Consider the following 23,924-nt stretch of genomic DNA (forward strand, 5'->3'; position numbering starts at 1 on the left):
ACTAGGTTCTGCAATGAGTCTGGAGGATGGGAACATTGCAAGTGTCTTTCCACTCTTTAAGAAGAGAGAGAGGCAAAAGACAATGACCATGATCAGTATGTTTTATTTTTTCCCAGTAAATATTGATTACAATTGATAATCACCAATGACAATTTACATTTAAATTTATAATATTAAGGAAATTATCAAAAAGTGAGAGAAAGTAAAAAAAATTACTAAGTACATTAGTATCATCTTCAACATTCCTGAGAAACTCAAATCAGTAATAACAATACTAACTTGCAGTTAATGAAGTTTTAACAGAGCAGTAATTTGACTCCATTTTTAAATGTTCTGGTTAATATCTTGTAGTTATTTTCCTAATGCCTAACAAAAGGAATATTATTATTTTCAATAGTTAAAATCAAAATTAGTGTAAAAAGACTAGAGTTCACAAAATACATTGGCATAAACTCCAACTATTTAACTTTTACAACTTCAAGAAAATTGGCCATGGTCTCAAAGTCCACAGATTCTTTCTTGAGAACCAAACACAGCTTTGTTTTGCTGAAGAATTGGACAAGCACAATCAGTATCATGCAAGGCCCTTGTTGTTTCTTTGACTGTAGGTTCTTTTAATCAAATATTTATACAAAGACCCAACAAAAATTTGTTTGTAACTCTTGCAAACAACAAGGAATATTCAGTTTCTAATCAATTGAAGTGGAGAGTATTGAGATCTGGGAAAGAACTGAGGATTCCATGTGCACTTTTGGAATGTTACCGAATGGATACATGCCAAAGTACTACTTTTATGTGTGAGAACACCACATAATGTCCAAATTCAATTCAGCAATAACATGCTGAATGTTTGTTTCCACTGACAGATTGAATTGAAGACAATAGTGTTATTAGCCAAGTGTTATCGGTTGAGCAGTCAGTTTATGTCACCCTGACATGGGAATTCCTGAGAAGTCATGGTGGAGCAGGCATTCACTAGGGCCTGTACATAGTATGAAAGGGCCCTGAGAGCATTTATTTTGCTATTGACATTACTCTCACCAGAGAGACTGGTGGCAAAGCTAAACAATTTACGATGACATCTTAATCAATGGATGTTATTGCATTCAATACTCACATCCATTAAAATTCTCAACATGGTATAAAATAGAGTATTATATTCTTTTCAAAGAAGTTCCTGTGGTGTACTGTTCTATGTTCTATGCTCAAATGGTCTGAAGAATATCTTATAAGTGCCAACAATCTCAGAAATGATCCTGAGCAATAGGCACTGCCAGACTATTCAACTAGTTAACCATGCACTTTCAGGGCTGAGAAAATGAAAAGCTATCATAAATAGGCATCTTACTGATCACTTCTTTGCTAAATGTAGATCTTTCATGTTTGGCATAGCCCTTTCAACCTAAGTTACCGTGTCACTTTTATAATGTAACAATTAACTTGTAATAAATGTAATAATTGCCAATATGAGTATTGTCCTACTTTACAAGACACCATACCCTTTAACTCTTCTGCTACTGGGCAGCTAATCATACAATGTTGCTCTTGCATTAAATTCAGGTATCACATAATTTAAAACAATCATTTTTTATGATTGACAAATTAACCAACTTTAAAGCAATGCAAGGCATTTTATGGTTTCCTATGAAGGTTTCTCTGTGAACTATCTGTATACCAAATTGAATTGGTATGAAATGTTGATTTCCTGCATTGCACCGTAAAACTTATTGGGTATTTAAATCATGGATAAAAATTCTCAAGCAAATAGTTAAGCAAACTGATGTATTGTTTTGGAACAGGCAAATCTGAGTAAGTGGGTAAGGTAGTAAAATGATGGAGCTTTCATTACACTAACAACACAGCTGCTGAATTCACTTGGGGAATGGTTCGCCCAACTCTTTTCTGGGTGCATAATGCACTACTGTTCAATAGTAAAGAAGTATTAATATTTTAAAATATTCAAATTTAGTAAGGAACTTTTTCTGGAGGATATTAACTAAAATTAACTGGAAATGTTAAAAACAGGAGGTGACAGCTATAAATAATTAATGCTGAGGTATTAATTATTTGTAGATCTCACTTTGGAAGAGCAAAAATCATTGTGCCTTATTCTATTTGAAGCACTTGTTAGAATGGGAGAGGTACTGAACCAAAGGGATAAGTGTCAGTGCGTCACATTGAATTACTTTAAATCTATAATTTTAACATGTACTTTTGAAAAACTTTAAGCCCTATTTCACTGTGGCATCAGAAATAAAATCCTATTTTAAAAACTGTCCTACACAGCTACAGATCTGTCACATGGATAGTTCTTCATTAGTAATCAATCATTCATATGAAAACTAATCCTGGTGAAAAACCAATCTGCACCAGTATCCATAAATTTTCCTTCAACAAAATGTAATTTATTTATTCTGTGGTCATTTTTACACATAACCTAGAGCTAATTTTAAATAGCATCAGTCCTAAGCATTTCAGGCAATATCCTTCCACCTAGGAGTGACATGCAGTAAAAGCAGGAAGAAACCGTATTTCTTCACGTTTCATTCTCACCAACCAGTTTTACTTCTATCCTAGAAAATTACTTTATTCATTCTCAAATACTTCGGAAAAATTGATTATCTTTAATTAAAAATTAGTATATAATCATTGCATGCTATAAATGGATATTTTAATAAAAGGATAATTTTAATCTTTATTTTGCAAAGGTCTTGACAGCTGAATGTAAATTATTCCCTCATGGAGAATGATTTTACTATAAAGAATAACCTTTATAATTACTCGTTTAAGTAATATCGCTGTGATTCCCACACTGCCACTGAATACGCAACAGAACTTATACATAACCAGTTAGATTGTAAGAGTTGAATTCTGATTTTGGTGCTTTTGAATGAAGAGATGCAGCTGACCGTGCAGGAGCAGAACGGTTTGTTGCAGGATTTTGGTAGGACATTGGTCGTCTTCTGTAGTGATCAGATTTTGTATCTATAAATGACAAGGACAGCATGACTCCGCCAATGATGGTCAAACCAGCAGCAACAACGCCAAGGTACAAGGACTCACCAATTTCAAACTTGAGGTCACCTGGAATTAAGGGGTCATGGAAGCTCGTTATCACTTCATTCATTGTCCATGCCACAGGTATCAAGCCCATAAGTCCTGCTATGATAAACAGAATTCCTCCCGTTCCAGCAACCTTGTCTTTTATTGGTGAATCCCTGGCACACACAGTACATTTCATGCCAACCACGGAGACTGTAATAGCGAGCATTGAGACTGCAACAGAGATGACCATCAGGGCTCGAGCAGCCTGAAGATCAGTTGGAAGTTCCAAAACAGAGTTGTAGGTCTCACACTGAAAGACACCAGTGCTAAACATGGCACATGTCCACCATAACCCTTTCATATAGATAATGGCAGTTATAACATTTGATCCAATGTGTGCTGTGATACTCCACTGTGGCATAATAGTAGCAGACAATGTCCCAATCATGCCAATGATGCACACAATCAAGGCTACCAGTTGCATGGCAGTGTTAGCCATTGTGAAACTCAGAAGATTTTAAAGCTTGAAAAACGTAGGTCCTTACTGCATGCTTTCTGTACAAACTTGTGCTTCAAACATCTGTTGTGGCAGTCAGACACCTGGCTTCATGTGCGTATCTGAAACCAGCAAGATTAAAGATTTACTAATATCAAGTAATGACCTTGAATACTTGCTTACTCTAAGTACTAAACTTCACAAATATTAACAGTTCTTATTGAATTTTCAGAGTCAAAATTGTGTTATATCAACTTAGAAGTACATTTTGCATTGTAGGGCCAATTCATTCAGCTTAACTTTAAATATTCCTGTAATATTAAGAATACAGTGTACTGTACCCTGAGATGTTGTTTTCCATTGGAAGTATATATAAATTCGGTGTCTGCATTTAGCATTTAAACCACTAATCTCTTACTCTCTAAGTTCTATCAAGAATAATAAAAAACATGTTTTCTGCACTGTTCTGGAATGCAAGAAATATCATTCTTGTTTTTAATTTCCACCTTGTTCTCACTTTCACATAGTCCCTCTCTGACTCTCTCCTACCCCTCCTGGAGACCACACTCTCTAGCTCGTTACCAACAAACAAATGTTTCCTGGCAAAGTTTCCTCAAACTGAAAAGTTAGTTATACTTCTTATTTCCTCAGATTATGCCATTCCCACTGAGTGCAGCATTTTCAGTTATTACCTTCTCTAAAGACAACTGGCTCAGTTTCATGCGTGACATGTCTTTTCTGAAACATATGACCATTCTGATATATCCACAGCATAATTCTATCCTGACATAAAAGACAGCTCACAAATATGGGGGACCAATACTCAGTTAAGAACTGCTTGCATGATGATTAAGTTACAAGACCAGTAATACATAATCTGGGGTAGACGATACAGTGTCATGAGATTGAACGGCAGTGCGAGAATTTAAATGTTATTAAATATGAAGCAAAATGGCTACCATGAAACTAAGACACAGCTGTAAAAATCCATCTAACGCTGTTTAGCAAAATAAATTTACCTTTTACCTGTCTGAAATAGATGAAATCCCAGCTCCAGAGCTCTGTGGCTGACTCCTGCCTATCCTCTCTGATGCACTGTAAGTCACCTCATGACACTAAAATATAATGGCTGAGGTGTTGCAATAACAATGATGGCTAAAGTGCAGGTGTTCACTGAGAAAACTCACACCAACTTCCAACATGAAGCAAATTCTGCATTTGTGTGGTGATAGCTTGGAAGTTCCAGGTTTCTGTCAGTGATTTGATGCAACTCTGCAGGTTACATGCCAATGCCAAAATCAACAAGGGAACCAATTGCTCAATACTTGCAGAAATAACTGACCTAATGATTTTCATTTAATCAGAGGAGGTGCAATGAACTGTTCCTTCTGTTAGATGGAGATTTTAATAAAGGAGAATAGCTGTGTCAGACCCAGGCAGCAGATTTTTAAGCAGCTTAGTGATTTTAAAAGACCTTTTAAATATTTCCAAAACTTTTGTATAATACATTTAGTAGCTTGTAAATTAGGATTTTTCACAAGCTTAATTTTCTCAATAGAGTACACAGGATTTCAAGTTTCCAAATATTTCTAAAGTGGCTTACCTCTGAGTACTTCGGATTAAACTCAAGGGCATACCTTAGAGATGTTCTTGTTCTTACATTGTGGGCAGGTCTAATTTTAATAGGCTCTCATTATGCCATTTTATAGAACTACAAAACAACATTGTTGAAAGTCACTCTGCAGAAAATCTCGCATCATTTTGTCCTAGTTCAGGTTCCTGGGCTTTTAAAGCAAAGTATTTGGATCTTATTGCCATCAAAGTCATTGCTTGTGGCTTCCTGCTGGACGCAAATCCTGAGCAAAAATCTCCCAGCAATGAAACTGGCACCAGATTCAGACATGGCAAAGGCGCAGCCTAGAAAAATCTCCTCAAGAACATCTACTGAATGGGGAGAGCTGTCTCATGGTCTGATGTACAGGATTTTTTACTCATAAAATTATATCTTCCTGAAGCTCTTCTAAAGTCAGCCTCAGTGATCCAATGAATACTGAATCACTAGATAATACTACATTTGTGCTTAAAAAGGTTAAGCTCTGTACTTACTTTGACCTGAGTGAGACCATCATCTACTGTACATTAAACATTGAATGATTGAAGTAAATCCAGAAATTTTGTTACTTTGAAATATGTGGAGCAGAACAGAATAGAAAACGATTCCACTGAAATAAATGATAAGTTTCTTATCATGCTACTTGAACTTGAACCAATCCACGTTAAAACTATGTTATTAATGGGCCTAGCCTATTGCACTCAACATCACTAAGGCCAAAGAACTGATTGTGGGCAGCACAAAGAGGTATCAGAAGCGGAAAGAGTAAACAATTTCAAGCTCCTGGGTATCAACATTTCTAAGAATCTATCCTGAGCCCAGCATATCAATGCAACTATAAAGAAGGCATGGCAGTGGCTATATTTCATTAGGAGTTTGAGGAGATTCAGTATGTCACCAAAAACACTTGCAAATTTCTACAGATGTATGTGAACAGCATTCTAACTGGCTGCAGCACCATCTAGTATGGGGAGAGTCTACTGCACAGGATCAAACTAAGTTTCAGAGAATTATAAACTTGGTCACCATCTGTAGTAACCAGGACATCTTCAGGGAGCAATGCCTCAAAAAGGGGGCATCCATCATTAAGGATCCTCATCAGCCAGGACATGCCCTGTTTTCATTGCTCCTGTCAGGGAGGAGGTACAGGAGACTGAAGGCACACACTCAATGATTCAGGAACAGCTCCTTTCCCTCTGCCATCTGAATGGAAATTGAACCCATGAATACTAACGCACTACTTATTAATTTTTTAAAAATTTTTCACCACTTATTTAATTTAACTATTACAATTACTGTGGTTCACTGCTTTTACTCTGTTATTATGTATTGCATTGTACTGTGCCACAAAGACAGCAAATATCACGATATACATATGTCAGTAATATTAACCCTGATTCTGATTCTAAATAATGAGATGGGATAGAGCAAAATGAAATCACAGTAGAGATGTAGGAATCTATCACTGAATGAAACCAAAATAAATGAGATAAATGAGGAAAATCCTTGAATATAAATGTGTGTGTGTGTGAGTGTGTGTGTATATATATATATATATAGGGGGTGCTAATTTTAACATATGCTAATGCAACTTTTGGCACTAACCACAGGGTCATAGAAATAGACTGTCTGTTTTGATAAAATAAAAGAAGCAAATCAGCATGATCCTGCATCCCAGCAGGTGCCCATCTCTTGTCATTTATGAGATGTCAAGTTCTATTTAAATTGCAGTGAAGTTCCTGCCAGTACCATCCATTCAGTATTGAGCTCCAAACCCCCATCATTCTCTGCTGAAAAGATTCTCATCATTGTCCTGTTAATCCTTCCACCAGTGACTTAAATCTATCCACTTCCCGGTAAAAAGATATCAATTTATCTTATCCACTGTGTTAACCACTCCTATATGCACATCGATTAAACCTCTCAGCCATCGTTGAGACTGGAAACAATTCCAGAAAATAGGATCTTTCCTCTTAGCTAAAATTTTTCAATCCAGCTAAGATAAATGACTGCATCCCATCGTGTGTTATCATGTTCCTGTAATTTCTTAACTAAAACTATCTAGCTGTACTATAGTTATTGTTTGAGCTTTCTACTTTTATATTCTATTTCTTGACCAACAAGAGGGAAGTGCTCATGTGCCTTTCAGACCACTTTATTTACTGATCTTGCCACAATATGTCAATACTTAAATACTTTCTCTCCTATCCAGGATCTTTATGGGTTCAGTGTCAAAAATTATGCTGGTGAATCAGTGTATGAGAATCTTGGTTTGGAAACAAGGGGACCTTCTGTACATGTTTCTTAGAAACATAGAAAACCTATAGCACAATACAGGCCCTTCGGCCCACAAAGCTGTGCAGAACATGTCCTTACCTTAGAAATTACCGAGGGTTACATGTAGCTCTCTATTTTTCTAAGCTCCATGTACCTATCCAGGAGTTTTTTAAAAGACCCCATCATATCTGCCTCCACTACTGTCACCAGCAGCCCATTCCACACACTTACCACTCTCTGCGTAAAAAACTTACCCCTTGCATCTTTTCTGTATCTACTTCCAAGCATCTTAAAACTGTGCCCTCTCTTGTTAGACATATCAGCCCTGGGAAAAAGCCTCCGACTTTCATCATGATCAATCTCATCATCTTATCCACCTCTATCAGGTCACCTCTCATCCTCCATCACTCAAAAGAGAAAAGGCCAAGTTCACTCAACATACAGCATGCTCCCCAACCCAGGCAACATCCTTGTAAATCTCCTCTGCACACTTTTGATGGTTTCCACATCCTTCCTGTAGTGAGGCGACCAGAACTGAGCACAGTACTCCAAGTGGGGTCTGACCAGGGTTTTATATAGCTGCAACATTACCTCTTGGCTCCTAAACTCAATCCCATGATTGATGAAGGCCAATGCACCATAAGCTTTCTTAACCACAGAGTCAACCTGCGCAGCAGCTTTGAGTGTCCTAAGGACTCAGACCCCAAGATATTTCGGATCCTCCACACTGCCAAGAGTCTTACCATTAGTACTATATTCTGCCATCATATTTGACCTACCAACATGAAGCACCTCACACTTACCTGGGTTGAACTGCATCTGCCACTTCTCAGCCCAGTTTTTCATCCTATCAATGTCCTACTGTAACCTCTGACAGCCCTCCACACTATCCACAATACCCCCAACCTTGGTGTCATCAGCATATTTACTAACCCATCCCTCCACTTCCTCATCCAGGTCATTTATAAAAATCACAAAGAGTAGGGGGTCCCAGAACAGATCCCTGAGGCACTCCACTAGTCACCGACCTCCATGCAAAATATGACCTGTCTACAACCACTCTTTGCCTTCTGTGAGCAAGCCAGTTCTGGATCCACAAAGCAATTTCCCCTTGGATTCTATGCCTCCTTACTTTCTCAATAAGCCTTGCATGGGGTACCTTATCAAAAGCCTTGCTGAAATCCATATACACTACATCTACTGCTCTACCTTCATCAATGTGTTTAGTCACATCCTCAAAAAATTCAATTTAGGTAACAATCAGGAGAGGGAAGGGAAGAGGCAGATGCTAGAGAGTACCCCTGTGGCTGTCCCCCTTAGCAATAAGTACTCCTGTTTAAATACTGTTGGGAGAGACAGCCTACCTGGGGGAATGAACAGTGGTCACGTGTCTGACACAGAGTCTGGCGCTGTGGCTCAGAAGGGTAGGGAAAGGGAAAGGATGGCAGTAGTGATAGGGGACTCTATAGTCAGGGGGTCAGACATGCGATTCTGTGGACGCAGAAAAGAAACAGGGCTTGTAGTTTGCCTCTGAGGTGCCAGGGTCTGGGATGTTTCTGATCGCGTCCACGATATCCTGAAGTGGGAAGGAGAACAGCCAGAGGTCGTGGTAGATATTGATACCAACGGTGTAGGTAGGAAAAGTGAGGATGTCCTGAAAACAGATTACAGGGAGTTAGGAAGGAATTTGGGAAGCAGGACTTAAAAGGTAATCTTGGGATTACTGCCTGTGCCACGTGACAGTGAGTATAGGAATAGAATGAAATGGAGGATATATGCATGACTGAGGGATTGGAGCAGGGGGCAGGGATTCAGATTTCTGGATCATTGGGACCTCTTTGGGGGCAGGTGTGACGGGTTGCATTTGAATCGCAGGTGGACCAATATCCTGGCGGGGAGGTTTGCTGTTAGATACCTAAAGCAAACTTATAGTTCATTTGGCAATATGGTAGTTTTCTAATTATATCTAGCTACTTGTTTATAATTTAATCAAGGGCATTTAAAGAAATTAAGTTTTGCTTAGCTGAATGGCAGTCTTGAGCAGGAAACTGAAATTTTAAAACCATGTATTAGAAGCTTCTAGGCAGCAACAGAGGCTGAACGTCCTTCATAACAAGTGCTAAATCACAACACCCTATTTAATGGTTAAAATAATTTAAAATATCAATTTACTGGTGTAAGTTCTGTGTGAAGCATCACGATTACTGAAGGATTTAAATTGCTGTGAATTTTAAGACTGAAAATTTCATACTGTCCATGTCAGGGCAGAGTAAAAAGAGATACCTTTAAATCAGGAGGGCGATCAAGATTTCAAAGTCAGAGTTTTGCTGCAGTTTCTCTGAGCTGAGGAGCGACCAGTCAGCAAGAGGGATTCTGTGGAAAGGGCCAATAAGAATAATTCAAATGCAAGTGTCACGGCTGTTCTTTTGGAGTGTGCCAGTGTTTAGAGGAGCATTGACTCATCAGGCTTAGGCAAGGTCAAGTTTGAGTGAAATACATCGTCTTGTAAGATTCTCTCTCTCAGTGTTCATTCCTCATCTATTAGTGCATAGTATAGAGAGAATGGCTCCAGGGGCATTTTTTACTCCATGTGCGATGTGGGAAGTCTGTGAGTCCTCCAGTCTCCCTGGTAAACACATCTATACCAAGTGCAACGAGTTGCAGCTCTTGAGAGAATGTATTAAGAAAATGGAGCTGCAACTTGATGATATTCGACTCATATGGGAGAATGAGGAGGTAGTCACCCCTAGGGTGCAGGGAACAGGTAACAGGGGAGAAGTAGAAGAAATGCACAGTCAGTGCAGACTACACTTGTGGCTGTTCCCCTCAATAATAAATATACAACTTTAGATACTATTGAAAGGGATAACCTGCTGGTGGGGGCATAGGCCTGGGGGAACACAGTAACCGGGCTTCTGGCACTGAGTCTGGTGCTGTGGCTAAGAAGATCAGAGAGGTGAAGAGGACTGCAGTGTTGATTGGTGATTAGTCAAAGGAACAGAGATGAGGTTCTGTGGGCACGATTGCAACATCCGGATGATATGTTGCCTCACAGTTGCCAAGATCAGGGATGTCTTGGATTGGGTCCATGGCATTCTCAAGGGTGAGGGTGAGTAACCAGAAGCTTTAGTCCATATTGGTACCAATGACAGAGGTAGAAAAAGTGAGGAGGTCCTGAAGAGAGATTTTAGGGAGCTTGGTAGAAAGTTGAGAAACAGGATCTCCAGGGTAGTAAACTCAGGATTGCTGTCTGTGGCACATGCCAGTGAAGGTAAGAATAGAATGATCTGGCAGGTGAAAGTGTGGCTGAGGAACTAGTGCAAGATGCACGGCTTCAGATTTATGGATCATTGGGATCTTTTCTGGAGAAAGTATAACCTGTAAAAAAGGAGATGGGTTACTCCTGAACCTGAGGGGGTCCAATATCTTTGCAACTAATTTGGCAGGGAGATGGGAACTGGAGTGATAGTGGTGGTGATGAGGTAGTTGGTTTACAAACAGAGGAAATGTATAGTGAGACTCCTAGTAAGGAGAGGCTGATGATAGGGCAAAATTGCAGTCAACAGAATGACTTGAAACGTAAAAGGTGGACAAAATTGAAAATGGTGAAGGTGTTATACTTGAATGCGCAGGGTATACGGAATAAAGTAAATGAACTTGTAGCTGTTACAGGTTGACAAGTATGATGTTGCAGGCCTCACTGATTCATGACTGATAGAAGATTATAGCTGGAAGCTTAATGTCCAAGGATACATATTGTATTAAAAGGATGGCTGAAAGGCAGAGGGGGTGATGTTGATCTGTTAGTAAAAAATGACACCAAGTCATTCGAAGAGGTGACATGGGGTAGGAAGGTGTTGAATCATTGTGGATAAAGCTAAGGAACTGCAAAGGTGAAAAGACACTGATCAGAATTATACACAGACCCGAAACGGTGGTAAAGATGTGGTCTGCAAATTACAATGGGCGATAGAAAATGCATGCCAAAGGGGCAATGTGGCAATAGTCAAGGGGATTTTAATATGCAGGTAGATTGGGAAAATCAGGTTGGTGCTGGTTTACAAAAGGGGGTATTTCTAGAATGTCTTCGAGGTGGCTCGTGGTTGAGCCCACTAGGGGATCAGCTATTCTGGATTGGGTTTTGTTCAATGAACCGGAATTGTTTAGAATTGTTTAGAGAGCTTAAGGTAAATGAACCCTTCAGGGAAAGTGATCATAATATGATAGAATTCACCCTGAATTTTGAGAAGGTGAAGCCAAAGTCAGATGTATCAGTATTACAGCGGAGTAAAGGGAATTACAGAGGCATGAGAGGATTGGTCAAAACTGATTGGAAAAGAACACTGGCAGGGATGACAGCAGAACAGCAATGGCTAGAATTTCTGGAAGCTTTTTGGAAGGCACTGGATATATGCATCTCAAAGCGGAAGAAGTATTCTAAAGGCAAGATGACACAACCATGGAAAACAAGGGAAGTCAAAGCCAACATAAACGCCAAATTGAGCAAAAATTAGTGAGAAGTTAGAGAACTCGGAAGAATCAGGAATACCAACAGAGTGCAACTCAAAAAAGTCATTAGGAAGGTAAAGATGGAATACAAACTTAAGCTAGCGTATAATGTTCAAAAGGGTAGTAAAACTTTCTTTGAATACATGAAGTGTAAAAGAGAGGTGAGAGTGGATATCGGACAGCTGGAAAAGGATGTTGGAGAATTAGTAATGGTAGACAAGGAAATGGCAGAAAAACTCAAAAAGTATTTTGCATCAGTCTTCACTGTGGAAGGTGTTAGGAGTCATGAAATTTGTGAAGTTAACTAGTGAGAGGATCTTGAGAAACTAGAACATCTGAAGATAAATAAATCACCTGGATCAGATAGTGCATACCCCAGTGTTCTGACAGAGGTGGCTGAAGAGATTGTGGAGGCGTTAGTAATGACCTTTCAACAAACATTAGATTCTGAAATGATTCTGGAAGAATGGAAAATAGCAAATGTCACTCCACTCTTGAAGAAGGGAGAGAGGCAGAAGAAAGGAAATTATAGGCCAGTTGGTCTAACCTTAGTGGTTGTGAAGATGCTGGAGTTGACTGTTAAGGCTGTGGTTTCAGGGTGTTGGAAGGCACATGGTAAAATAGGCCACAGACTGCATGGTTTCCTCAGGGGAAAGTTTTGCCTGACCAATCTTTTGGAATTCTTTGAACAAATAACAAGCAGGATAGACAAAGGTGAATCAGTTGATGTTGTTTATTTGGATGTTCAGAAGACTTTTGACAAGGTGCCACACATGAGGTTGCTTAACAAGCTACAAACCCATGGTATTACAGGGAAGGTTCTAACATGGATAAAGCAATGGCTGACTGGCAGGCTGCAAAGAGTGGGATTAAAGGGAGCCTTTTCTGATTGACTGCAGGTGACTAGTGTGTCCCATAGGGGTCTGTGTTGGGACCAATACTTTCAAAGTTACATGTCAATGACTTGGATGATGGAATCGATGGCTTAGTTGCAAAGTTTGCAGATGACACAAAAATAGGTGGGGGGCAGGTCGTTATAGAAACATAGAAAACCTACAGCACAATACAGGCCCTTCAGCCCACAAAGTTGTGACAAACATGTCCCTACCTTAGAAATTACTAGGCTTACCCATAGCCCTCTATTTTTCTAAGCTCCATGTTCCTATCCAAAAGTCTCTAAAAAGACCCTATCGTATCTGCCTCCACCACAGTTGCCGGCAGCCCATTCCACGGACTCACCACTCTCTGAGTAAAAAACTTACCGCTGACATCTCCTCTGTATCTACTCCCCAGCACCTTAAACCTGTGTCCTCTTGTGGCAACCATTTCAGCCCTGGGAAAAAGCCTCTGACTCTCCACATGATCAATGCCTCTCATCATCTTATACACCGCTATCAGGTCACCTCTCATCCTCTGTCGCTCCAAGGAGAAAAGGCCGAGTTCACTCAAACTGTTTTCATAAGGCATGCTCCCTAATCCAGGCAAAATCCTTGTAAATCTCCTCTGCACCCTTTCGATGGTTTCCACATCCCTCCTGTAGTGAGACGACCAGAACTGAGCACGGTACTCCAAGTTGGGTCTGCCTAGGGTCCTATATAGCTGCAATATTACCTCTCGGCTCCTAAATTCAATTCCATGATTGATGAAGACCAATACACTGTATGCCTTCTTAACCCCAGAGTCAACCTGCGCAGCTGCTTTGAGCATTCTACAGACTCAGACCCCAAGATCCCTCTGATCCTCCACACTGCCAAGAGTCTTACCATTAATACTATATTCTGCCATCATATTCGACCTACCAAAATGAATCACCTCACACTTATCTGGGTTGAACTGCATCTGCCACTTCTCAGCCCAGTTTTGCATCCTATCAATGTCCCGCTGTAACCTCTGACAGCCCTCCACACTATCCACAACACCCCCAATCTTTGTGTCATCAGCAAACTTACTAACCCATCCCTCCATTTCCTCATCCAGGTCATTTATAAAAATCATGAAGAGTAGGGGTCCCAGAATAGATCCCTGAGGCACTCCACTGGTCGCCGACCTCCATGCAAAATATGACCCATCTACAACCACTCTTTGCCTTCTGTGAGCAAGCCTGTTCTGGATCCACAAAGCATTATCCCATTGGATCCCATGCCTCCTTACTTTCTCAATAAGCCTTGCATGAGGTACCTTATTAAATGAGTAAGTAGAGAGACTACAGAAGGAGATTAGGAGAATGGGCAATGAAGAGGCAGATAAAATACAGTGTCGGGAAGTGTATGGTCAAGCACTTGGTCGAATAATTGAAAGGATCGTCTATTTTCTAAATGGAGAGAAAATACAAAATTCTAAGGTGCAAATGGACTTGAGAGTCCTTGTGCATGATTCCCTAAGGGTTAATTTACTGGTTGACTCAGTGGTGAGGAAGACAAAAGCAATGTCAGCATTCTTTACACGAGGACTGGAACATAAAAGCAAGGATATAATGTTGAGAATTTATAAAGCACTGATGAGGCCTCATTTGGAGTATTGTGAGCAGTTTTGGGCCCCTTATCTTAGAAAGGATGTGCTGAAACTGGAGAGGGTTCAAAGGAAGTTCACTAAAATGATTCCATGATCGAAAGGCTTGTCATACAGTACATAAAGCTTTTGATGGCTCTGGGCCTGTATTCACTGGAATTCAGAATAATGAGGGGTTGTAGCGGTGTGCTACACGCAGCGCTAAAATAACGACACGGAGTTGGTAAACTGCAGTCAAAGATAAAGTTTATTCCAACTTCACAGCCTTGCTTTAAAGCCTCTCTCCCCCGCCGGATGCCTCGAGAGGCACGTACTGAAACCCCCTCAGGCTTTCTTCCTTTGTGCCTGCACGCTGGCTAATTGTCAGTCAGTTCGAGTGTGCTAGTAATTGGGTCCTGTGTCGGGGCATGGCTGCCGCGAACTGCGGTGCCAGAACCGATGGGAAATCCGCCAGGACCCTGGTGAAGTCGTTGTTGGACAGCATGATGGAGCCGAGGTGAGGGGCTGGCAACTGGGCTGCACCCAGGGAGAACGTCTGAAAGGTCTCGGCGTGAACCAGTCTCTTCCTGGGCAGGTCGACCAGTAGGCTGTGAGCCCACAAGAAATCCGCACCCAGAAGCGGTTGGGCTACGGCGGCCAGTGTGAAGTCCCACGTGAACTGGCTGGAGCCGAACCGTAGCTGCACCGGACGGGTGCCATAGGTCTTTATTGTGCTGCTGTTCGCGGCCCCCAGGGGGGGACCCGGCGCCCTGCTGCGGGTGTTGTAACTCGTCGGAGGTAAGACGCTGATCTCGGCATCGTTGTCGACCAAAAACCGGCGTCCCGACTGCTTGTCCCAGACATACAGGAGGCTATCCCGATGGCCAGCCGCCGTAGCCATCAGCGACGGCTGGCCCTGGCGTTTCCCGGGAACTGGCAGGGCGGGCGACAACGGCGGGCTTCTGCGCCCCACCGCTGGTGGTAGAAACACCATTGCTTGTTGGGCTCCACACCCTGGCCTCTGGGTTTAGCGGGCTCTGCGGCCGGGCCTGGACTGTTTTGCTGCTGGGAGCGTGGCCGGGTGATCAGTGAGATGGACGCCCCACTCCCCTTCTTGGCGTTCCACAGCAAGTCCGCCTGGGCTGCCACCTTCCGGGGGTCGCTGAAATCCGCGTCGGACAGCAGCAGGCGTATGTCCTCGGGCAGCTGCTCCAGGAATGCCTGCTCAAACATGAGGCAGGGTGTGTGTCCGTCGGCCAGAGACAACATCTCATTCATTAAAGCCGATGGAGGCCTGTCTCCCAAACTATCCAGGTGCAGTAAACGGGCAGCCCGCTCGCGGCGGGAGAGCCCGAAAGTCCTTATGAGCAGGGCTTTGAATTCCGTGTACTTGCCGTCCGCCGGGGGAGACTGAACGAACTCCGCGACCTGGGCCGCTATGTCCTGGTCGAGGGAGCTCACCACGTAGTAGTAACGGGTGTCCTCTGAGGTTATCTGCCAAACGTGGAATTGGGCTTCTGCTTGCTGAAACCATAGGTGAGGTTGTAGCGTCCAGAAGCTTGGCAGTTTCAAGGAAACCGCATGAACAGATGCGGCGTCGTTCATCTCCGGTCCAAAAACGTTTGGACCGTCGGGGTCACCAATTGTAGCGGTGAGCTACACGCAGCGCTAAAATAACGACACGGAGTCGGTAAACTGCAGTCAAAGATAAAGTTTATTCCAACTTCACAACCTTGCTTTAAAGCCTCTCTCCCCCACCAAATGCCTCGAGAGGCACGTACTGAAACCCCCTCAGGCTTTCTTCCTTTGTGCCTGCACGCTGGCTAATTGTCAGCCGGTTCGAGTGTGCTGGTAATTGGGTCGCCACAGGGTGACCATATTGAAACCTCTTGAATGGTGAGAGGCCTCAACAGAGTGGATGTGGAGAGGATGTTTCCTATGGTGGGAGAGTCTATGACCAGAGAACGTAGCCTCAGAAAAAAGGGTGTCCTTTCAGAATGGATATGAGATGGAATGTCTTTAGCCTGGAGAGGTGAATCTGTAGAATTCTTTGCAACAGTCAGCTGTGGAGGTCAAGTCTATATATATATTTAAGGCAGAGGTTGAGAGATTCTTGGTTGATCAGAGCATGAAGGAATAAGGGGAGAAGGCAGGAGGCTGGGACTGAGAGGAAAATGGATTAGCCATGATGAAATGGTGGAGAAGACTCGATGGGTCAAATGGCCTAATTCTTCTCCTATATCTTATAGTCTTATGGTTTTATGTCTTATTATTCATTTAGATTTCTTATATTGCTTAAAATAGGAAATAACCACCATTCCTGGCTTAATTCATGATTTGTTGAAATAATTTTTTTGCAGAAATATTTAGTTGTTATTAACTCTCTAAACCCTTTGTTCTAATCTATATTACCATAGCATACAATGTTCCAAAGCACTTCAGGAAGTTCTATTTCAAAAGAATTTGAAAAATATTTTTCCTTAATCTGCAGCCTGTATTTATTAACAATCATTGTCTTGTCTTTGATGGTGTAAAGGCATTATTTCTTCTTGCAAAGTGAATGCAATTTTGTGGTGCATGGGTTAATTTATGGTGGAAACGAGTGTTTACTTTATCTCTGTCACATGCTCATGCAACTGTAACAAGTTCAGCCTCTTTGAGTATCAGCAAGTACTCACAATAGGAGCCAGCCCACTATTAACATTTGTTCAAGGTACTTGATTTCATTGCAGTCCTGTTGAAAAGCAATTGAACATCAACAGAATTAGCAAGTCAGGATCACAATTCGTCACATTTGACACTAAAGCTGGTCTGAATGATATACAGTATATGTGCAGGAAGACACAAAGGACTGTAGATGCTAGGATATGGGGCAAATGAAAAGAAGCTTGCAGAAAGTCCAGCATTTAGGAAATTTTCCTTGACAGGGAGAGTGCCTGGGCTAGTACATCAGCAGTTGTATTGACTTATACCGTGAGAATGATAACTAGGGAAGGGGTGTTTATGGAAAGAGTTGGAGGAGAGGGTAGCGTTAAACAATCCATGGAGTAAGGAGTGAAAAGGGAGTGCAGGAGTCCTCCAAGAGTATTACTTTGGTAAATCCATTAGTATTACTGAACTTGTCATGAACAGCACCACAGTGCAGTGAAAAGATATTGATGAGGAAGATATGATTGCTGAAAAAGTACATTAGCTCACTAGTCCATGCTAAAGTTCATCATAAGCCAGGTACAGAGATGTTGAGAAGAAGAATGGTAACTACAGTTCATGTTACAAAGAATAAAAATAAGATCCTGCAATAGTGCAGCAATGTAAGAAATGGATTGAGAAACAGGGCCTCAAAAGTGTTTATTTCAGGACAGCTGACATTTTAACAGTCAGAGATCAGAGATGATGAAAGAGGTTTGGATTCCTTTGAAATTGGGGTCATTTCTGGGGCTTGTGTGATCTCATTATTGGACTGGATCCAATTTTATAATAATAATGATAATAAGTACTTTATTGATCCCAGTTGGAAAATTATTTTGTTACAGCAGCGCCATTTAAAAACACACTTAGCAATAATAATAAATGACAGTAATAAATATAATAATAATAACAAATAATAATGTACACAATAATAGTTTACCAATGTGCAATAATAATGTATGAAATAATAAACAGAGACTATTGTACTATGATGTGTACTCTCCTGTCGCACAGAGATGAACTGTTGTATATTCTTACTGCATTTGGAGGGAAAGATTTTCTGTAATGATCCTTGTCACCGCGGAGCTGAGTGAGCCTGTTCGAAAGGTTCTCTGTTGCTTATTCAGTAGGTCATGGAGAGGATGTGCCTGATTGTCCATAATGGATAACAGTTTGTTTAGTGACCTCCTCTCCACCACTGACTCAAAAGAGTCCTGGTTGTAGCCAAGGATGGATCCAGCCTTTTTGATGAGTTTATTTGTCTTTTTGCATCACCAGCACCGATGCTGTTCCCCTAACATAAAGCCGTAAGGAAGATTGCACTCGCTACGACAGACTGGTAAAAGATCTCCAACATCCTGCTGCACTCATTGAAAGATCTCAGCTTCCTTAGAAAATAGAGTCTGCTCATCCCCTTCTTGTGAACAGCCTTGGTGTTGGTTTTCCAATCAAGTCTGCTGTCGAGGTGAATACCCAAGAATGTGTATTCCTCCACCACATCAGCTTCTCCCAGGATGTATACAGGACTCGTCACAGTCCTCTGCCTCCTAAAATCAGTCACCATCTACCTGGTTTTGGCCACATTCAGGAGCACGTGAGTCCTCCCACACCACTCCATAAACTTGTCCACCAGTTCTTTGTACTCCGACTCCTGCCCATCCCTGATACACCCAACCTCCGCAGAGTTGCCAGAGCACTTCTGCAAGGGACGAGACTCAGATTTATATTGAAAATCTGAGGTGTACAGTGTAAACAGAAACGGAGACAGGAGGGTGTGTTCTTAAATAATATCTGGTATTGTGAGAGAAGCTTTGAAATACTTGATTATGGCAGGACAGGGTGGGTAAGGAGCAGAAGATCACTTTAATAATTTTAGAAGTATGAATGTTAAAGCGTACTGTAAAGCTGACCAGAGTTGATTTGTGGAGCCAGAAATATCTTTCAATCAATGTGATGCTACTGATCCCAGTACTGCAATAAGTATGAAAGAGGACTCACGACCTTGTTTCATGAAGGGCTTTGGAGATGGAAAGTTTGCAGTGGTGTGATTATGTGCTTGACAGACAAAGAGAATTCCATGTGGGAGGGTTTGCACCAGTCAGACTTGTTGATGATGTATTATGGGAGATTACCTGGTAAAATCTAGAGCTGGAAATGCACAGTATTGCTCTTTTGAAGCCCAGCTCTGAGTAGCACGTGTCTTCAGCTTGGATTACCCAGCTCGACAGAGCAAGCATATGGCAGGGAGGGAGAAGGAGTTAGGAATATAGTAAGAGAGAAGATTTTATGGTATTGTTCATAAAATGAAGGCTTAGTTCTTTGGACTAAATCAACAGTTTGTGATTTAAATCTGACTTCAGGGACACGAGCATTATAAATACCTTAAAAAATTAACATTTTTAAGCATGTACCAGACATTAAAAATTCATTACAGGTGTCTTGAAGTATGTTCACCTATTTTCAGTGTATGTCCTGACAAACGTGAAACAAGATTGTGTACTTTATGTCAAATTCCCTCTGATGTGGGGACTCGTTTGTGTCTATATTGCTCGCACTTGCATTTTGCCCTCCACATTTTGTTTCACTGCCTGTGTAAGTGGCACAGAGAGATGTTTTTCACAATTCCTATCAGCCTCATGTCAGGAAGTGTGCGTGATAGGACAATGGCTGCAAGTTCTGTAGACAGCTACTGTCCATAGTGTTCAAGTTGGCTACCAATGCTTTCACATGAGAAAAAAGAATAGCTAGTTCTAAAAGTAAGGATATTCTAAATTAACAACTATATTGCATTTGGTATCAGGAATCACTGGAATCATTTCACACATCAAAAATGGCTGAAACCTAGTTTCATGGTTAATGTGTCCTAACACTCTGGTGTTATAGTTTGGAACCCTTGCTCTTTCCACTGAGTTGTTAAAGTCTTCATCCTCTTAGAAATAACCTATCCAAAATACTGCTTGTGGAAAGAGATGGTCTCTTGGTTTCCTGTAGTCTTTCACCAACACCTAAAGAAGCTGAGTATTTGACCAAGATCTTGGCACACCAAGATCCAGCCCAGCAGTCACAAGTGGCCATTTACTGTATCTCATTGTTGTTTGTGGAAACTTACTCTGCCAACTGCCACTACTTAATTTAAGATTTGAAGTGATTAATTTTGATGCAGGTTGTTGTAAAGAAAGTGGTAAAAATATCTGCAATTAACTTCTGCTTTGCCATTGAGAAGCTTTTTTAAAACTAATTTTCTCTCTGAAACATCACTGTCTTCATACCCCACTCTTCTCTCAACCCTAAGTAAATACTGAACCCAAAGTCTTTGAAGGTTGAGGCAACTGAACAATCTGATGGGGCAAAGGAAAAGGGGAGGATGTTTGAAATTGATAAAAACGTTTGGGAAGATTTTGCATTTACATCAAACTACCGTAAATAACATTGAGAGTTGAAGGGACTGTGGTGATTTGGTTGTAACTTGAGGGTGAACTATCATTCAGTGCTGAAGGTAAGAGAGGAAATTGCTTTGCAGAAGTTTGCCTAGAATTGTGGAAAGCAATACATGATGAAAATCTGAGTGAGTGGATGGGAGATGCCAGTGGGTGAGTGGAGACAAAGTTGAGGAGCAGTTCTGAATCCATCACTACCATAATGGTGGCTTGATTGATGTATGGCATAGTATAAAAAGTTTCTGGAGTAGGCTATGAGATCCCTTAATATTGCACTGGCTTGCAAACTGGATTTGGAGTTACGTGTAGTGCTCAGAAGAGTATTTCAAGTCGAATTGATTTGAAAGTGTATCCACATATCCAGTAGTTTAATGGTGAGGTATTGTTAATGATGATACTCCAGTTCAAGGAGGAACAGGGAGCTCGTTGGACTTTCTCTTCATACTTTTATTCTTTATCTGACATCACATTAACAGATTGTTTACCTATCTCACTTAGGACTTAACAGGTTGTCCTGGCTGCATTGTAATGCGCAAAGAACAAGCTGGTTCCAAAATATCTTACGATTACGAAAGATTATACAGTGTTAAAATTTCAGATCAAACACACTTCACTGAAGCCTTCTGATGAAGTGTCTTCACCTTGTTTAAAACTAGTAGCAAGGACAGGGCAGGGAGGTTGGTGAGCCTCAATTCTGTTGTAGAGAATTTGCTGGAGGGAATTCTGAGGGACAAGATCTACATTCACTTGGATAAGCAAGGCTTGATCAGGATTAGTCAACATGGCTTTGTGAGTAGAAGGTTATGTCTGACAAATCTTTTAGAGTTTTTTGAAGAGGTAGCTAAAGAAGTGAATGAAGATAGGGCAGTGAAGAAGGCATTTAGTATGTTGGTCTTCATCAGTCAGGGCCTCGAGTTTAGGAGAAGGGACATTGTGCTGCAGTTATCCAAGTCACTAGTGGGACCAAATTTGTAGCATTGTGTACAGTTTTGGTCACCTTATTACAAGAAAGGCATAGTCAAGCTTGAGAGGGTGCAGTAGAGAGTTACGATAAAGCTACCTGGACTAGAAGGCAAAAGCAGTAGGCAGCAGTTGGCCACACAGAGTCTGTATTCACTGGAACATAAGAGAATAAACTCATAGAAGTTCATAAGTTCAGGACGGGTATGATTTTCCCCAGGAGTGGGAAGTCCTACAATAAACCAGAGGGCCTAGATACAAGATAAGATGGGAAAGGTTTAAAAGAGATCTGAGTGGTAATTTCTTCTCACAGAGGGTTGTGAGCACCAGGCACGACTCTCCAGAGAAAGTGGGCGAGGCAGATATCATTGCAACATTTAAGAGGCATTTAGTATATGGAGATGAAGGGCTTGGAGGGTAATGGGACCAGCAGGGAGAATACCGTGGTTGGCATGGATCAGTTGGGCTGAAGAACCTGATATGGTTCTGTATTACTCTGTGACTATATGACTCCCATCATTAACTCTACTTTTCTTCCTCAAATGCTACCTGAGCTGTGGAATATTCAGACATCAAAATCAGTGACATAGACAATAGATAGCTAGCTGATATTCCACATTGAAAAAAAACTATAATAGAATCAGAAAATGCCTATTTCCCACAATGACCGAAAGAGAAGAACAAGGATTTTGAATTTAACCATTAAATGGTGGAATGAACGATAAAATCAGGAAGGGCAGCTGTAGTGAAAGCAAACAAGATGCATGCCATGATTTTCTCACTATGTTGAGACTGGAATGCAGGAAGGTGGTGTTGAAATTGAAAACTGAAAGGAGCATCTGTATTTGAATACCTGGGATATGGATAATGCCGCAAAGGTGTGTTATACATGGATGGGATATGAGTTTGATTGCTCAGCTCAGGATTGAATAACAATGTTCTTTTTATCTTAGGGACACTCAATGTAGAGGACAAAATCAATGTAGGGGGAAAAAAATCCAGATCCCCAAGGAATTCTGGAACTGACTCTGTGGGAGACAATTGATGGACAATTAATCTTGCTGCATTCAGGACAGAACACCAGAAACTCAGATAATGGAGGAGAGTCACTGACGGGTGTGTCACCAGTGCTGTTGAATGCTATGCAAACATCAAGAGGCAGAAACTACAAAGTTACAGTGTCCGGCAATGCCACATGAAATTGGTATGGTTTGGACGGTTTCTGTGCTGTCATTGTGCTAAGGGTTTGGCTGAATGATTCAAGAGAATTCACGACTAGAGCATGGCCACAGAATACCATTTAATTAATTCTTCATGATTACAGCAACCTTAAGAAGATACTTTAACCCTTCTCTTTTCTGCACCTTCTAGGCTGGTGCCCGTGGTTTCTGAATTATGATTTCATGGGAATTCTTACCATTCTCTACAGGTTCTCAGATCCAATACAGGAAGGTTGCCCAATGTGTTAGAATGCATATATCAATTTTTTTCTGCCTGACAATTAAAAACTGCAGAGCCTACAGAAGGAGGCAGCAGGTGCTCACTGTCGGCTGAGGAGAGCATGAACGGTAAACGGATCTTCTCCTTTCCTCACTTACTGCTGTGGCTCTCCCTCAGCAATACAATTCTTGCAAAGCTCCACTCTCATCGAAAGGCATTCATACCCTCACACTCCTCTGCACTTTTGGGCAGAGGTCAGTATGCAGACGATACAGAGAGAGTAAAAAATCTTCCAAACCTTGTGCCTTGGAGGACCAGAGGAGATCCAACCCAAATTAGCCCCCATCTAGCCCAGCCCACGGTAAATTTCAACCTTCAGTCTATCTCGTTGTTGTCAATCTCTAGGCTAACATACTGATATCATAGTACTCTAACAGTAAGCTTTGTAATTCTTTCTTACCTACCAAAATGCGGAAAGGCTTGGTTGGTTTAACTTTAGTTCATGTTCTTTAACAGATTTTTTTCCAAGACAAATTCCTACCTGTTTTTGATCACCCTCAGTCTTTTCAACTGCAAAAGTTGTCTAGTCTTCAACTTGTATGCAAGCTGTGTTCACAAGGGCATCCTTCAACACTGTACTTTGCTGTCGCTCCCTGTTCCATGCTTGCTTGACACTGTTATATTAGTTTCCGCCCCAGTGCTCATCTGGTACTTATTAATCAACCTGCCTAGTAATCGTCTGACACCTTGTTGCTACTAGTAACCTCTTCTTGATTTGATTAACATTTTGGTAACTATTAAACACTGCTTTATTTTAAATTTCATACACTAGAAGTTCTGCTTTTCAGTGCACAAGTTTTATCTTCTCATTAATGCTATTGCTGTCCTTTATTTGTGTGATATGCTTCCACACAGAATGTACCGGAGGACAGAAACAAGATTAACAGGCCATTAATGCTTTACAACATGAAAA

The 23,924-nt window shown here is 41.2% G+C and overlaps 1 protein-coding gene across 6 annotated transcripts in view; it reads right to left on the reverse strand.

Annotated features, from left to right (window-relative positions):
* Positions 1-23,629, reverse strand: part of cldn2 (claudin 2) — a 145,585-nt gene extending 121,956 nt beyond the window's left edge. Inside the window, exons 1-3 of one of the 6 annotated variants that reach the window (XM_073058196.1) lie at positions 23,493-23,629; positions 9,714-9,803; positions 84-3,663 (exon numbers count right to left, since the gene is read on the reverse strand). In XM_073058196.1, the coding sequence (XP_072914297.1) occupies positions 2,837-3,544 (708 nt within the window). In that variant the 5' untranslated portion in view covers positions 3,545-3,663; positions 9,714-9,803; positions 23,493-23,629 and the 3' untranslated portion in view covers positions 84-2,836. Of the gene's footprint in view, positions 1-83; positions 3,664-4,560; positions 4,914-9,713; positions 9,804-17,104; positions 17,161-23,492 lie in introns of those variants that run through there. The other 5 variants (XM_073058195.1, XR_012100525.1, XM_073058191.1 and 2 more) reach the window with 5 other exon arrangements.
* Between the last annotated feature and the right edge of the window lie 295 nt (positions 23,630-23,924).

The sequence above is a fragment of the Hemitrygon akajei genome, chromosome 10 (assembly GCF_048418815.1).
Source record: "Hemitrygon akajei chromosome 10, sHemAka1.3, whole genome shotgun sequence".
Classification (NCBI taxonomy): domain Eukaryota; kingdom Metazoa; phylum Chordata; class Chondrichthyes; order Myliobatiformes; family Dasyatidae; genus Hemitrygon; species Hemitrygon akajei.